The 17,978-nt window shown below is 35.9% G+C and overlaps 1 protein-coding gene across 1 annotated transcript in view; it reads right to left on the bottom strand.

The window, feature by feature from the left end:
• Nucleotides 1-1,237: 1,237 nt before the first annotated feature.
• The window catches only part of LOC139983675 (uncharacterized), a 31,540-nt gene continuing 14,799 nt past the window's right edge, over nucleotides 1,238-17,978 (bottom strand). The window contains exon 5 of the mRNA XM_071997396.1: nucleotides 1,238-2,524. Coding sequence (XP_071853497.1) covers nucleotides 1,407-2,524 — 1,118 coding nt within the window. The 3' untranslated portion in view covers nucleotides 1,238-1,406. The remainder of the gene's footprint in view (nucleotides 2,525-17,978) is intronic.

Raw genomic sequence — 17,978 nt, 5'->3', positions numbered from 1 at the left:
GTTCAGTAAAACTAAACATAACAAATATGAACCTTCCTGTAGGGTTTAAAAGGGCAAAAGTATTTGGAATTTTAAAAAACAAGGTTCAATATCAAGATGTTGGATGGGCTGAACAATAGAATCCACTACAAATGTCCAGCAATTTACTTCCTGTTTACACATTTAAGCTGTCCTGCAACTGTACCAAAGTTAAGGAAATAAAAAAATCACTTCTGTAATAATAACATCATTAACCTCAAAGATGTCATTCAGAGTATAAAGTAGAAAATATGTTCATGAATATCATAAAAAAATAAACAAATTTAAAACAGACCAATTTTGAATGTTATCAACACAACAAATATGAATTTATTGATCAGAAAAGAAACTAGGATAGCATTGCTTGGCATCTCGTGAATATAAAAGCTGTTACCAGGGGTTGCAGCTAGTCACTCACCAACTTGTAAAACAGGTGAGGATAAAATAATTCATAAAATGTTAATTGCATAAAGAGTTCTTCCTCTCAGCCACCCCTTCACCTACCCCCTTCAGCCGAAGTTAGTATTTACCACTCTTATGTTAATTAACTTAAATGTTGCAACTAATGAAATTTCAAAGTTAACGTTCTCCTCAATAACACTTGTAATGCTAAGCATGTATATGGTCTTTGTGTGTGTTCTTTTCATGTCCCCTCAAGTAACACCCCTCTTAGTGTAGCTTCATTTCAGTGTGTATGTTCTACTAAATACCTTAAAACAATGATTAAATCTTTCACCAATGTGTGTTCATTTCATGTCCCCTCAAGTAACACCCCTCTTAGTGTAGCTTCTCATGGCATTTCAGTGTGTATGTTCTACTAAATACCTTAAAACAATGATTAAATCTTTCACCAATGTGTGTTCATTTCATGTCTCCTCAAGTAACACCCTCTCTTAGTGTAGCTTCTCATGCATTTCAGTGTGTATGTTCTACTAAATGCCTTACCGCAATGCTTACAAGCATATGGTTTATCGCCAGTGTGTGTTCTTTCATGTCTCCTTAAGTAACACCCTCTCTTAGTGTAGCTTCTCATGACATTTCAGTGTGTATGTTCTACTAAATGCTCTACCGCAATGCTTACAAGCATATGGTTTATCGCCAGTGTGTGTTCTTTCATGTCTCCTTAAGTAACACCCTCTCTTAGTGTAGCTTCTCATGACATTTCAGTGTGTATGTTCTACTAAATGCCTTACCGCAATGCTTACAAGAATATGGTTTTTCGCCAGTGTGTGTTCTTTCATGTCTCCTTAAGTAACACACTCTCTTAGTGTAGCTTCATATGGCATTTCAGTGTGTATGTTCTACTAAATGCCTTACCGCAATGCTTACAAGCATATGGTTTTTCGCCAGTGTGTGTTCTTTCATGTCTCCTTAAGTAACACACTCTCTTAGTGTAGCTTCATATGGCATTTCAGTGTGTATGTTCTACTAAATGCCTTACCACAATGCTTACAAGCATATGGTTTTTCGCCAGTGTGTGTTCTTTCATGTCTCCTCAGGTAACACCCCCTGTTAAACGCTTTGTCACAATAATTACATTTAAATGGTTTTTCACCAGTATGTATTTTCTCGTGGGATCTTAATGTACCAAGGTCTCTGAATGCTTTATTACAGTACTTGCATTTGAAAGGTCTCTCTCCCGTATGTGTCCTCTCATGTTTCTTTACATCATTAGCACCATTGAAACCTTTATTACAATACTGACACTTAAAGGGTCTTTCTCCAGTGTGAATTCTCTCATGTCTTCTTAAGATCTCAGGTCTACTCAAACATTTCCCACAGTATTTACAGGTAAACGGTTTATCCCCAGTGTGAGTCCTCACATGTACAGTAAACTTACTCAGCTTAATAAACTTCTTCTCACAATACTTACATTGATAAGGTAACTCTAAGGTATTGACTCTCTTTTTCTGTCTCGATGAAATAGATCTGGGATCCGTTTTGTCCAGAAATTCCAAGTTACTTTCTAACTTCTTGGTAACATTTATTCTCAGTGTCTTAGCAGAAGGAGTACACATTACATCTCTACAATGCCTCTGGTGTTTATTTAATGTTCTGAAATTGTTGAATTTCTCTTCACAATACTGACATTTTTTAATGTGGGTAGTTTTTGATTTAAGGTTAGGTTCATTTTCAGTAGAGACAGACATTCTCCTCTTGAGACAGATTTTGTCTGTGTTAGTTGATAAATCAATATTATTCACAGGTTTTTCTTCTTTGCAATCTACCTTAAAGTTACTTACAGCATTAGAGCCTGAATTTGTCTTTCTCTTACTGCTAACTCTACTTGGTTCTGTAAGCTTATCCAATGAATCTCCATCTTCATCTTCTTCACTGAGAGAAAATGCTCGAAGTGCAGTATTCCCTGAAGGTGATTTGAGGTTTCCTTCAAATGTCTCCAATTGAGACAAAATGTCATCAATGACACTGATTGTTGTCTTGATGTCTCGTTGAATGTCTTCCGCAGGACAGGGTCGTCTCTTATGACTGTGGCTATTACCATTACCTGAAAAGAAGCAAACAGGAATTCATGAAACAGACGTCTGCACAATCAGACATTTAAATACAAATCAGGGAGTAATTTTGTGTTCATATTTTGTGTACCAGTTTGGAAAGATCCGAATTTTGTCTGTTACATTTTGTAGTTTTTATATTTATTTATATATTTATATATTCTATATAAAATATATAAATATATTTTTATATATAATATATATACATATTTTTATATATATATTTTATATAAATATTTTTTATTATATTTTAATTATATTTAATATATTTATTATATATATTTTATATAAATATAGTTATATATATTTATTTATATTTATATTTATAGTTTGATTCATGTGTAAAGAAAGTGTGATAGATCTTTGGACTTGTAGAGGAATGTGTCCATCTTTGCAAAGCATTTTGGGATGCGATACCAGATAAATTATTACCTGCAAATGATCATCATGTTGGTTGTTAATTACCCCTTAGACCACCATAATGAATTACACTAAAACTTGCATCTTGTAATGGGGAAATAAGTTACTGCTCATATTTTGTTAAGTAGTCTTCAGGGTTTATGAAATTCAAACAAAACAGGTTAACAATAGAAACACTTATCCAATCAATCACCACCCTCTTGAAATAGCAAACTGTTTTTTAACTACACATTATACATAATTAGTAAAGATCTACAAACACCAAGGAACAACATTGTCCTAATTACTCTAAAAGAAATTAGTAATCATGAAAATGGCTGTGACTCCCATGAAAATCCATCAAAGATTGACCATTTTACAAGTCTTTTCTTAATTCTAGTTCCATTTATGAATAAACATTAGCTAATTATGCACATTGATGATGTAAAGAGAATGACTGCCTAATATTCTGTTATGTTATTCCTTTGTTTCTTCAACCTTGGTTTCAATACTGAACACAGGTTTGTTAAATTGTTGCCTATGGCGATTGTTTTGAATTACTTTATTGTCTTCTTGAAAAGAGGAACATCACATTATTCAAATGATATATGTGTACATTAACAAAGTTTGATTAGCACAACACTTCACGTCATAGTTGCACATATTTAATGAGTTTCCACAGATTTCTCAAACTTCAAATGTGTATATCTTGGAAACGAGAAGTGCTTTTTGAAAAATTTCAACAGATTTTGAATGAAATTATCACACACAAAAGAGGTACCGAATATGGGGCATGTTGTCTAGTTGTTGGTAGACCTTTAAAGTTACAAGTAAAAGTGTCTTACCTATTACTATGGGGCATAATGTCTAGTTGTGGGTAGACCTTTAAAGTTACAAAGTGTCTTACCTATTGCAATGGGGCATATTGTCTAGTTGTGGGTAGACCTTTAAAGTTACAAAGTGTCTTACCTATTGCTATGGGGCATATTGTCTAGTTGTGGGTAGACCTTTAAAGTTACAAAGTGTCTTACCTATTACTAAGGGGCATATTGTCTAGTTGTGGATAGGCCTTTAAAGTTACAAAGTGTCTTACCTATTACTATGGGGCATATTGTCTAGTTGTTGGTAGACCTTTAAAGTAACAAAGTGTTTTACCTATTGCTATGGGGCATATTGTCTAGTTGTCGGTAGACCTTTAAAGTTACAATTAAAAGTGTCTTACTGTACCTATTACTATGGGGCATATTGTCTAGTTGTCGGTAGACCTTTAAAGTTACAAAGTGTCTTACCTATTACTATGGGGCATATTGTCTAGTTGTTGGTAGACCTTTAAAGTAACAAAGTGTTTTACCTATTGCTATGGGGCATATTGTCTAGTTGTCGGTAGACCTTTAAAGTTACAATTAAAAGTGTCTTACTGTACCTATTACTATGGGGCATATTGTCTAGTTGTCGGTAGACCTTTAAAGTTACAAAGTGTCTTACCTATTACTATGGGGCATGTTGTCTAGTTGTGGGTAGACCTTTAAAGTTACAAAGTGTCTTACCTATTACTATGGGGCATATTGTCTAGTTGTGGGTAGACCTTTAAAGTTACAAAGTGTCTTACCTATTACTATGGGGCATATTTTCTAGTTGTGGGTAGACCTTTAAAGTTACAAAGTGTCTTACCTATTACTAAGGGGCATATTGTCTAGTTGTGGGTAGACCTTTAAAGTTACAAAGTGACTTACCTATTACTATGGGGCATATTGTCTAGTTGTGGGTAGACCTTTAAAGTTACAAAGTGACTTACCTATTTCTATGGGGCATATTGTCTAGTTGTCGGTAGACCTTTAAAGTTACAATGAAAAGTGTCTTACTGTACCTATAACTATGGGGCACATTGTCTAGTTGTGGGTAGACCTTTAAAGTTACAAAGTGTCTTACCTATATTGCTATGGGGCATATTGTCTAGTTGTCGGTAGACCTTTAAAGTTACAAAGTGTCTTACCTATTCATATGGGGCATGTTGTATAGTTGTGGGTAGACCTTTAAAGTTACAAAGTGTCTTACCTATTACTATGGGGCATATTGTTTAGTTGTGGGTAGACCTTTAAAGTTACAAAGTGTCTTACCTATTACTATGGGGCATATTGTCTAGTTGTGGGTAGACCTTTAAAGTTACAAAGTGTCTTACCTATTACTATGGGGCATATTGTCTAGTTGTTGGTAGACCTTTAAAGTAACAAAGTGTTTTACCTATTGCTATGGGGCATATTGTCTAGTTGTCGGTAGACCTTTAAAGTTACAATTAAAAGTGACTTACTGTACCTATTACTATGGGGCATATTGTCTAGTTGTCGGTAGACCTTTAAAGTTACAAAGTGTCTTACCTATTACTATGGGGCATGTTGTCTAGTTGTGGGTAGACCTTTTAAGTTACAAAGTGTCTTACCTATTACTATGGGGCATATTGTCTTGTTGTGGCTAGACCTTTAAAGTTACAAAGTGTCTTACCTATTACTATGGGGCATATTTTCTAGTTGTGGGTAGACCTTTAAAGTTACAAAGTGTCTTACCTATTACTAAGGGGCATATTGTCTAGTTGTGGGTAGACCTTTAAAGTTACAAAGTGACTTACCTATTACTATGGGGCATATTGTCTAGTTGTGGGTAGACCTTTAAAGTTACAAAGTGACTTACCTATTACTATGGGGCATATTGTCTAGTTGTCGGTAGACCTTTAAAGTTACAATTAAAAGTGTCTTACTGTACCTATTACTATGGGGCATATTGTCTAGTTGTGGGTAGACCTTTAAAGTTACAAAGTGTCTTACCTATTGCTATGGGGCATATTGTCTAGTTGTGGGTAGACCTTTAAAGTTACAAAGTGTCTTACCTATTCATATGGGGCATGTTGTCTAGTTGTAGATAGACCTTTAAAGTTACAAAGTGTCTTACCTTTTACTATGGGGCATATTGTCTAGTTGTTGGTAGACCTTTAAAGTTACAATTAAAAGTGTCTTACTGTACCTATTGCTATGGGGCATATTGTCTAGTTGTCGGTAGACCTTTAAAGTTACAAAGTGTCTTACCTATTCATATGGGGCATGTTGTATAGTTGTGGGTAGACCTTTAAAGTTACAAAGTGTCTTACCTATTACTATGGGGTATATTGTCTAGTTGTCGGTAGACCTTTAAAGTTACAAAGTGTCTTACCTATTACTATGGGGCATGTTGTCTAGTTGTGGGTAGACCTTTAAAGTTACAAAGTGTCTTACCTATTACTATGGGGCATATTGTCTAGTTGTGGGTAGACCTTTAAAGTTACAAAGTGTCTTACCTATTACTATGGGGCATATTTTCTAGTTGTGGGTAGACCTTTAAAGTTACAAAGTGTCTTACCTATTACTAAGGGGCATATTGTCTAGTTGTGGGTAGACCTTTAAAGTTACAAAGTGACTTACCTATTACTATGGGGCATATTGTCTAGTTGTGGGTAGACCTTTAAAGTTACAAAGTGACTTACCTATTTCTATGGGGCATATTGTCTAGTTGTCGGTAGACCTTTAAAGTTACAATGAAAAGTGTCTTACTGTACCTATAACTATGGGGCACATTGTCTAGTTGTGGGTAGACCTTTAAAGTTACAAAGTGTCTTACCTATATTGCTATGGGGCATATTGTCTAGTTGTGGGTAGACCTTTAAAGTTACAAAGTGTCTTACCTATTACTATGGGGCATGTTGTCTAGTTGTGGATAGACCTTTAAAGTTACAAAGTGTCTTACTTTTTACTATGGGGCATATTGTCTAGTTGTTGGTAGACCTTTAAAATTAAAAGTGTCTTACTGTACCTATTGCTATGGGGCATATTGTCTAGTTGTCAGTAGACCTTTAAAGTTACAAAGTGTCTTACCTATTCATATGGGGCATGTTGTATAGTTGTGGGTAGACCTTTAAAGTTACAAAGTGTCTTACCTATTACTATGGGGCATATTGTCTAGTTGTGGGTAGACCTTTAAAGTTACAAAGTGTCTTACCTATTACTATGGGGCATATTGTCTAGTTGTGGGTAGACCTTTAAAGTTACAAAGTGTCTTACCTATTACTATGGGGCATATTGTCTAGTTGTTGGTAGACCTTTAAAGTAACAAAGTGTTTTACCTATTGCTATGGGGCATATTGTCTAGTTGTCGGTAGACCTTTAAAGTTACAATTAAAAGTGTCTTACTGTACCTATTACTATGGGGCATATTGTCTAGTTGTCGGTAGACCTTTAAAGTTACAAAGTGTCTTACCTATTACTATGGGGCATGTTGTCTAGTTGTGGGTAGACCTTTAAAGTTACAAAGTGTCTTACCTATTACTATGGGGCATATTGTCTTGTTGTGGCTAGACCTTTAAAGTTACAAAGTGTCTTACCTATTACTATGGGGCATATTTTCTAGTTGTGGGTAGACCTTTAAAGTTACAAAGTGTCTTACCTATTACTAAGGTGCATGTTGTCTAGTTGTGGGTAGACCTTTAAAGTTACAAAGTGACTTACCTATTACTATGGGGCATATTGTCTAGTTGTGGGTAGACCTTTAAAGTTACAAAGTGACTTACCTATTACTATGGGGCATATTGTCTAGTTGTCGGTAGACCTTTAAAGTTACAATTAAAAGTGTCTTACTGTACCTATTACTATGGGGCACATTGTCTAGTTGTGGGTAGACCTTTAAAGTTACAAAGTGTCTTACCTATTGCTATGGGGCATATTGTCTAGTTGTGGGTAGACCTTTAAAGTTACAAAGTGTCTTACCTATTCATATGGGGCATGTTGTCTAGTTGTAGATAGACCTTTAAAGTTACAAAGTGTCTTACCTTTTACTATGGGGCATATTGTCTAGTTGTTGGTAGACCTTTAAAGTTACAATTAAAAGTGTCTTACTGTACCTATTGCTATGGGGCATATTGTCTAGTTGTCGGTAGACCTTTAAAGTTACAAAGTGTCTTACCTATTCATATGGGGCATGTTGTATAGTTGTGGGTAGACCTTTAAAGTTACAAAGTGTCTTACCTATTACTATGGGGCATATTGTCTAGTTGTGGGTAGACCTTTAAAGTTACAAAGTGTCTTACCTATTACTATGGGGCATATTGTCTAGTTGTTGGTAGACCTTTAAAGTTACAAAGTGTCTTACCTATTACTATGGGGCATATTGTCTAGTTGTGGGTAGACCTTTAAAGTTACAAAGTGTCTTACCTATTCATATGGGGCATGTTGTCTAGTTGTGGATAGACCTTTAAAGTTACAAAGTGTCTTACCTTTTACTATGGGGCATATTGTCTAATTGTTGGTAGACCTTTAAAGTTACAATTAAAAGTGTCTTACTGTACCTATTGCTATGGGGCATATTGTCTAGTTGTCGGTAGACCTTTAAAGTTACAAAGTGTCTTACCTATTCATATGGGGCATGTTGTATAGTTGTGGGTAGACCTTTAAAGTTACAAAGTGTCTTACCTATAACTAAGGGGCATATTGTCTAGTTGTGGGTAGACCTTTAAAGTTACAAAGTGTCTTACCTATTACTATGGGGCATATTGTCTAGTTGTGGGTAGACCTTTAAAGTTACAAAGTGTCTTACCTATTACTATGGGGCATATTGTCTAGTTGTTGGTAGACCTTTAAAGTAACAAAGTGTTTTACCTATTGCTATGGGGCATATTGTCAAGTTGTCGGTAGACCTTTAAAGTTACAATTAAAAGTGTCTTACTGTACCTATTACTATGGGGCATATTGTCTAGTTGTCGGTAGACCTTTAAAGTTACAAAGTGTCTTACATATTCATATGGGGCATGTTGTCTAGTTGTGGGTAGACCTTTAAAGTTACAAAGTGTCTTACCTATTACTATGGGGCATATTGTCTTGTTGTGGGTAGACCTTTAAAGTTACAAAGTGTCTTACCTATATTGCTATGGGGCATATTGTCTAGTTGTGGGTAGACCTTTAAAGTTACAAAGTGTCTTACCTATTCATATGGGGCATGTTGTCTAGTTGTGGATAGACCTTTAAAGTTACAAAGTGTCTTACCTTTTACTATGGGGCATATTGTCTAGTTGTTGGTAGACCTTTAAAGTTACAAAGTGTCTTACTGTACCTATTGCTATGGGGCATATTGTCTAGTTGTCGGTAGACCTTTAAAGTTACAAAGTGTCTTACCTATTCATATGGGGCATGTTGTATAGTTGTGGGTAGACCTTTAAAGTTACAAAGTGTCTTACCTATTACTATGGGGCATATTGTCTAGTTGTGGGTAGACCTTTAAAGTTACAAAGTGTCTTACCTATTACTATGGGGCATATTGTCTAGTTGTGGGTAGACCTTTAAAGTTACAAAGTGTCTTACCTATTACTATGGGGCATATTGTCTAGTTGTTGGTAGACCTTTAAAGTAACAAAGTGTTTTACCTATTGCTATGGGGCATATTGTCTAGTTGTCGGTAGACCTTTAAAGTTACAATTAAAAGTGTCTTACTGTACCTATTACTATGGGGCATATTGTCTAGTTGTCGGTAGACCTTTAAAGTTACAAAGTGTCTTACCTATTACTATGGGGCATGTTGTCTAGTTGTGGGTAGACCTTTAAAGTTACAAAGTGTCTTACCTATTACTATGGGGCATATTGTCTTGTTGTGGCTAGACCTTTAAAGTTACAAAGTGTCTTACCTATTACTATGGGGCATATTTTCTAGTTGTGGGTAGACCTTTAAAGTTACAAAGTGTCTTACCTATTACTAAGGGGCATATTGTCTAGTTGTGGGTAGACCTTTAAAGTTACAAAGTGACTTACCTATTACTATGGGGCATATTGTCTAGTTGTGGGTAGACCTTTAAAGTTACAAAGTGACTTACCTATTACTATGGGGCATATTGTCTAGTTGTCGGTAGACCTTTAAAGTTACAATTAAAAGTGTCTTACTGTACCTATTACTATGGGGCACATTGTCTAGTTGTGGGTAGACCTTTAAAGTTACAAAGTGTCTTACCTATTGCTATGGGGCATATTGTCTAGTTGTGGGTAGACCTTTAAAGTTACAAAGTGTCTTACCTATTCATATGGGGCATGTTGTCTAGTTGTAGATAGACCTTTAAAGTTACAAAGTGTCTTACCTTTTACTATGGGGCATATTGTCTAGTTGTTGGTAGACCTTTAAAGTTACAATTAAAAGTGTCTTACTGTACCTATTGCTATGGGGCATATTGTCTAGTTGTCGGTAGACCTTTAAAGTTACAAAGTGTCTTACCTATTCATATGGGGCATGTTGTATAGTTGTGGGTAGACCTTTAAAGTTACAAAGTGTCTTACCTATTACTATGGGGCATATTGTCTAGTTGTGGGTAGACCTTTAAAGTTACAAAGTGTCTTACCTATTACTATGGGGCATATTGTCTAGTTGTTGGTAGACCTTTAAAGTTACAAAGTGTCTTACCTATTACTATGGGGCATATTGTCTAGTTGTGGGTAGACCTTTAAAGTTACAAAGTGTCTTACCTATTCATATGGGGCATGTTGTCTAGTTGTGGATAGACCTTTAAAGTTACAAAGTGTCTTACCTTTTACTATGGGGCATATTGTCTAATTGTTGGTAGACGTTTAAAGTTACAATTAAAAGTGTCTTACTGTACCTATTGCTATGGGGCATATTGTCTAGTTGTCGGTAGACCTTTAAAGTTACAAAGTGTCTTACCTATTCATATGGGGCATGTTGTATAGTTGTGGGTAGACCTTTAAAGTTACAAAGTGTCTTACCTATAACTAAGGGGCATATTGTCTAGTTGTGGGTAGACCTTTAAAGTTACAAAGTGTCTTACCTATTACTATGGGGCATATTGTCTAGTTGTTGGTAGACCTTTAAAGTTACAAAGTGTCTTACCTATTACTATGGGGCATATTGTCTAGTTGTGGGTAGACCTTTAAAGTTACAAAGTGTCTTACCTATTCATATGGGGCATGTTGTCTAGTTGTGGATAGACCTTTAAAGTTACAAAGTGTCTTACCTTTTACTATGGGGCATATTGTCTAATTGTTGGTAGACCTTTAAAGTTACAATTAAAAGTGTCTTACTGTACCTATTGCTATGGGGCATATTGTCTAGTTGTCGGTAGACCTTTAAAGTTACAAAGTGTCTTACCTATTCATATGGGGCATGTTGTATAGTTGTGGGTAGACCTTTAAAGTTACAAAGTGTCTTACCTATAACTAAGGGGCATATTGTCTAGTTGTGGGTAGACCTTTAAAGTTACAAAGTGTCTTACCTATTACTATGGGGCATATTGTCTAGTTGTGGGTAGACCTTTAAAGTTACAAAGTGTCTTACCTATTACTATGGGGCATATTGTCTAGTTGTTGGTAGACCTTTAAAGTTACAAAGTGTTTTACCTATTGCTATGGGGCATATTGTCAAGTTGTCGTTAGACCTTTAAAGTTACAATTAAAAGTGTCTTACTGTACCTATTACTATGGGGCATATTGTCTAGTTGTCGGTAGACCTTTAAAGTTACAAAGTGTCTTACATATTCATATGGGGCATGTTGTCTAGTTGTGGGTAGACCTTTAAAGTTACAAAGTGTCTTACCTATTACTATGGGGCATATTGTCTTGTTGTGGGTAGACCTTTAAAGTTACAAAGTGTCTTACCTATATTGCTATGGGGCATATTGTCTAGTTGTGGGTAGACCTTTAAAGTTACAAAGTGTCTTACCTATTCATATGGGGCATGTTGTCTAGTTGTGGATAGACCTTTAAAGTTACAAAGTGTCTTACCTTTTACTATGGGGCATATTGTCTAGTTGTTGGTAGACCTTTAAAATTAAAAGTGTCTTACTGTACCTATTGCTATGGGGCATATTGTCTAGTTGTCGGTAGACCTTTAAAGTTACAAAGTGTCTTACCTATTCATATGGGGCATGTTGTATAGTTGTGGGTAGACCTTTAAAGTTACAAAGTGTCTTACCTATTACTATGGGGCATATTGTCTAGTTGTGGGTAGACCTTTAAAGTTACAAAGTGTCTTACCTATTACTATGGGGCATATTGTCTAGTTGTGGGTAGACCTTTAAAGTTACAAAGTGTCTTACCTATTACTATGGGGCATATTGTCTAGTTGTTGGTAGACCTTTAAAGTAACAAAGTGTTTCACCTATTGCTATGGGGCATATTGTCTAGTTGTCGGTAGACCTTTAAAGTTACAATTAAAAGTGTCTTACTGTACCTATTACTATGGGGCATATTGTCTAGTTGTCGGTAGACCTTTAAAGTTACAAAGTGTCTTACCTATTACTATGGGGCATGTTGTCTAGTTGTGGGTAGACCTTTAAAGTTACAAAGTGTCTTACCTATTACTATGGGGCATATTGTCTTGTTGTGGGTAGACCTTTAAAGTTACAAAGTGTCTTACCTATTACTATGGGGCATATTTTCTAGTTGTGGGTAGACCTTTAAAGTTACAAAGTGTCTTACCTATTACTAAGGGGCATATTGTCTAGTTGTGGGTAGACCTTTAAAGTTACAAAGTGACTTACCTATTACTATGGGGCATATTGTCTAGTTGTGGGTAGACCTTTAAAGTTACAAAGTGACTTACCTATTACTATGGGGCATATTGTCTAGTTGTCGGTAGACCTTTAAAGTTACAATTAAAAGTGTCTTACTGTACCTATTACTATGGGGCACATTGTCTAGTTGTGGGTAGACCTTTAAAGTTACAAAGTGTCTTACCTATTGCTATGGGGCATATTGTCTAGTTGTGGGTAGACCTTTAAAGTTACAAAGTGTCTTACCTATTCATATGGGGCATGTTGTCTAGTTGTAGATAGACCTTTAAAGTTACAAAGTGTCTTACCTTTTACTATGGGGCATATTGTCTAGTTGTTGGTAGACCTTTAAAGTTACAATTAAAAGTGTCTTACTGTACCTATTGCTATGGGGCATATTGTCTAGTTGTCGGTAGACCTTTAAAGTTACAAAGTGTCTTACCTATTCATATGGGGCATGTTGTATAGTTGTGGGTAGACCTTTAAAGTTACAAAGTGTCTTACCTATTACTATGGGGCATATTGTCTAGTTGTGGGTAGACCTTTAAAGTTACAAAGTGTCTTACCTATTACTATGGGGCATATTGTCTAGTTGTTGGTAGACCTTTAAAGTTACAAAGTGTCTTACCTATTACTATGGGGCATATTGTCTAGTTGTTGGTAGACCTTTAAAGTTACAAAGTGTCTTACCTATTCATATGGGGCATGTTGTCTAGTTGTGGATAGACCTTTAAAGTTACAAAGTGTCTTACCTTTTACTATGGGGCATATTGTCTAATTGTTGGTAGACCTTTAAAGTTACAATTAAAAGTGTCTTACTGTACCTATTGCTATGGGGCATATTGTCTAGTTGTCGGTAGACCTTTAAAGTTACAAAGTGTCTTACCTATTCATATGGGGCATGTTGTATAGTTGTGGGTAGACCTTTAAAGTTACAAAGTGTCTTACCTATAACTAAGGGGCATATTGTCTAGTTGTGGGTAGACCTTTAAAGTTACAAAGTGTCTTACCTATTACTATGGGGCATATTGTCTAGTTGTGGGTAGACCTTTAAAGTTACAAAGTGTCTTACCTATTACTATGGGGCATATTGTCTAGTTGTTGGTAGACCTTTAAAGTAACAAAGTGTTTTACCTATTGCTATGGGGCATATTGTCAAGTTGTCGGTAGACCTTTAAAGTTACAATTAAAAGTGTCTTACTGTACCTATTACTATGGGGCATATTGTCTAGTTGTCGGTAGACCTTTAAAGTTACAAAGTGTCTTACATATTCATATGGGGCATGTTGTCTAGTTGTGGGTAGACCTTTAAAGTTACAAAGTGTCTTACCTATTACTATGGGGCATATTGTCTAGTTGTGGCTAGACCTTTAAAGTTACAAAGTGTCTTACCTATTACTATGGGGCATATTTTCTAGTTGTGGGTAGACCTTTAAAGTAACAAAGTGTCTTACCTATTACTATGGGGCATATTGTCTAGTTGTGGGTAGACCTTTAAAGTTACAAAGTGACTTACCTATTACTATGGGGCATATTGTCTAGTTGTGGGTAGACCTTTAAAGTTACAAAGTGACTTACCTATTACTATGGGGCATATTGTCTAGTTGTTGGTAGACCTTTAAAGTTACAAAGTGTCTTGACTATTACTATGGGGCATATTGTCTAGTTGTGGGTAGACCTTTAAAGTTACAAAGTGTCTTACCTATTCATATGGGGCATGTTGTCTAGTTGTGGATAGACCTTTAAAGTTACAAAGTGTCTTACCTATTACTAAGGGGCATATTGTCTAGTTGTGGGTAGACCTTTAAAGTTACAAAGTGTCTTACCTATATTGCTATGGGGCATATTGTCTAGTTGTGGGTAGACCTTTAAAGTTACAAAGTGTCTTACCTATTCATATGGGGCATGTTGTCTAGTTGTGGATAGACCTTTAAAGTTACAAAGTGTCTTACCTATATTGCTATGGGGCATATTGTCTAGTTGTCGGTAGACCTTTAAAGTTACAAAGTGTCTTACCTATTCATATGGGGCATGTTGTATAGTTGTGGGTAGACCTTTAAAGTTACAAAGTGTCTTACCTATTACTAAGGGGCATATTGTCTAGTTGTGGGTAGACCTTTAAAGTTACAAAGTGTCTTACCTTTTACTATGGGGCATATTGTCTAGTTGTCGGTAGACCTTTAAAGTTACAAAGTGTCTTACCTATTCATGTTGTATAGTTGTGGGTAGACCTTTAAAGTTACAAAGTGTCTTACCTATAACTAAGGGGCATATTGTCTAGTTGTGGGTAGACCTTTAAAGTTACAAAGTGTCTTACCTATTACTATGGGGCATATTGTCTAGTTGTGGGTAGACCTTTAAAGTTACAAAGTGTCTTACCTATTACTATGGGGCATATTGTCTAGTTGTTGGTAGACCTTTAAAGTAACAAAGTGTTTTACCTATTGCTATGGGGCATATTGTCAAGTTGTCGGTAGACCTTTAAAGTTACAATTAAAAGTGTCTTACTGTACCTATTACTATGGGGCATATTGTCTAGTTGTCGGTAGACCTTTAAAGTTACAAAGTGTCTTACATATTCATATGGGGCATGTTGTCTAGTTGTGGGTAGACCTTTAAAGTTACAAAGTGTCTTACCTATTACTATGGGGCATATTGTCTAGTTGTGGCTAGACCTTTAAAGTTACAAAGTGTCTTACCTATTACTATGGGGCATATTTTCTAGTTGTGGGTAGACCTTTAAAGTAACAAAGTGTCTTACCTATTACTATGGGGCATATTGTCTAGTTGTGGGTAGACCTTTAAAGTTACAAAGTGACTTACCTATTACTATGGGGCATATTGTCTAGTTGTGGGTAGACCTTTAAAGTTACAAAGTGACTTACCTATTACTATGGGGCATATTGTCTAGTTGTTGGTAGACCTTTAAAGTTACAAAGTGTCTTGACTATTACTATGGGGCATATTGTCTAGTTGTGGGTAGACCTTTAAAGTTACAAAGTGTCTTACCTATTCATATGGGGCATGTTGTCTAGTTGTGGATAGACCTTTAAAGTTACAAAGTGTCTTACCTATTACTAAGGGGCATATTGTCTAGTTGTGGGTAGACCTTTAAAGTTACAAAGTGTCTTACCTATATTGCTATGGGGCATATTGTCTAGTTGTGGGTAGACCTTTAAAGTTACAAAGTGTCTTACCTATTCATATGGGGCATGTTGTCTAGTTGTGGATAGACCTTTAAAGTTACAAAGTGTCTTACCTATATTGCTATGGGGCATATTGTCTAGTTGTCGGTAGACCTTTAAAGTTACAAAGTGTCTTACCTATTCATATGGGGCATGTTGTATAGTTGTGGGTAGACCTTTAAAGTTACAAAGTGTCTTACCTATTACTAAGGGGCATATTGTCTAGTTGTGGGTAGACCTTTAAAGTTACAAAGTGTCTTACCTTTTACTATGGGGCATATTGTCTAGTTGTCGGTAGACCTTTAAAGTTACAAAGTGTCTTACCTATTCATGTTGTATAGTTGTGGGTAGACCTTTAAAGTTACAAAGTGTCTTACCTATCACTAAGGGGCATATTGTCTAGTTGTGGGTAGACCTTTAAAGTTACAAAGTGTCTTACCTAGTACTATGGGGCATATTGTCTAGTTGTTGGTAGACCTTTAAAGTAACAAAGTGTTTCACCTATTGCTATGGGGCATATTGTCAAGTTGTCGGTAGACCTTTAAAGTTACAATTAAAAGTGTCTTACTGTACCTATTACTATGGGGCATATTGTCTAGTTGTCGGTAGACCTTTAAAGTTACAAAGTGTCTTACATATTCATATGGGGCATGTTGTCTAGTTGTGGGTAGACCTTTAAAGTTACAAAGTGTCTTACCTATTACTATGGGGCATATTGTCTAGTAGTGGCTAGACCTTTAAAGTTACAAAGTGTCTTACCTATTACTATGGGGCATATTTTCTAGTTGTGGGTAGACCTTTAAAGTTACAAAGTGTCTTACCTATTACTATGGGGCATATTGTCTAGTTGTGGGTAGACCTTTAAAGTTACAAAGTGACTTACCTATTACTATGGGGCATATTGTCTAGTTGTGGGTAGACCTTTAAAGTTACAAAGTGTCTTACCTATTCATATGGGGCATGTTGTCTAGTTGTGGATAGACCTTTAAAGTTACAAAGTGTCTTACCTTTTACTATGGGGCATATTGTCTAATTGTTGGTAGACCTTTAAAGTTACAATTAAAAGTGTCTTACTGTACCTATTGCTATGGGGCATATTGTCTAGTTGTCGGTAGACCTTTAAAGTTACAAAGTGTCTTACCTATTCATATGGGGCATGTTGTATAGTTGTGGGTAGACCTTTAAAGTTACAAAGTGTCTTACCTATTACTAAGGGGCATATTGTCTAGTTGTGGGTAGACCTTTAAAGTTACAAAGTGTCTTACCTATTACTATGGGGCATATTGTCTAGTTGTGGGTAGACCTTTAAAGTTACAAAGTGACTTACCTATTACTATGGGGCATATTGTCTAGTTGTGGGTAGACCTTTAAAGTTACAAAGTGACTTACCTATTACTATGGGGCATATTGTCTAGTTGTCGGTAGACCTTTAAAGTTACAATTAAAAGTGTCTTACTTTACCTATTACTATGGGGCACATTGTCTAGTTGTTGGTAGACCTTTAAAGTTACAAAGTGTCTTACCTATTGCTATGGGGCATATTGTCTAGTTGTGGGTAGACCTTTAAAGTTACAAAGTGTCTTACCTATTCATATGGGGCATGTTGTCTAGTTGTGGATAGACCTTTAAAGTTACAAAGTGTCTTACCTTTTACTATAGGGCACATTGTCTAGTTGTTGGTAGACCTTTAAAGTTACAATTAAAAGTGTCTTACTGTACCTATTGCTATGGGGCATATTGTCTAGTTGTCGGTAGACCTTTAAAGTTAAAAAGTGTCTTACCTATTCATATGGGGCATGTTGTATAGTTGTGGGTAGACCTTTAAAGTTACAAAGTGTCTTACCTATTACTATGGGGCATATTGTCTAGTTGTGGGTAGACCTTTAAAGTTACAAAGTGTCTTACCTATTACTATGGGGCATATTGTCTAGTTGTTGGTAGACCTTTAAAGTAACAAAGTGTTTTACCTATTGCTATGGGGCATATTTTCTAGTTGTGGGTAGACCTTTAAAGTTACAAAGTGTCTTACCTATTCATACAGTATGGGGCATGTTGTCTAGTTGTGGATAGACCTTTAAAGTTACAAAGTGTCTTACCTATATTGCTATGGGGCATATTGTCTAGTTGTCGGTAGACCTTTAAAGTTACAAAGTGTCTTACCTATTCATATGGGGCATGTTGTATAGTTGTGGGTAGACCTTTAAAGTTACAAAGTGTCTTACCTATTACTAAGGGGCATATTGTCTAGTTGTGAGTAGACCTTTAAAGTTACAAAGTGTCTTACCTTTTACTATGGGGCAT

The sequence above is a fragment of the Apostichopus japonicus genome, chromosome 16, assembly GCF_037975245.1.
Source record: "Apostichopus japonicus isolate 1M-3 chromosome 16, ASM3797524v1, whole genome shotgun sequence".
Classification (NCBI taxonomy): Eukaryota; Metazoa; Echinodermata; class Holothuroidea; order Aspidochirotida; family Stichopodidae; genus Apostichopus; species Apostichopus japonicus.
The sequence above is the reverse complement of the archived record's forward strand: the minus strand, read 5'-3'. Positions and strand labels throughout refer to the sequence as shown.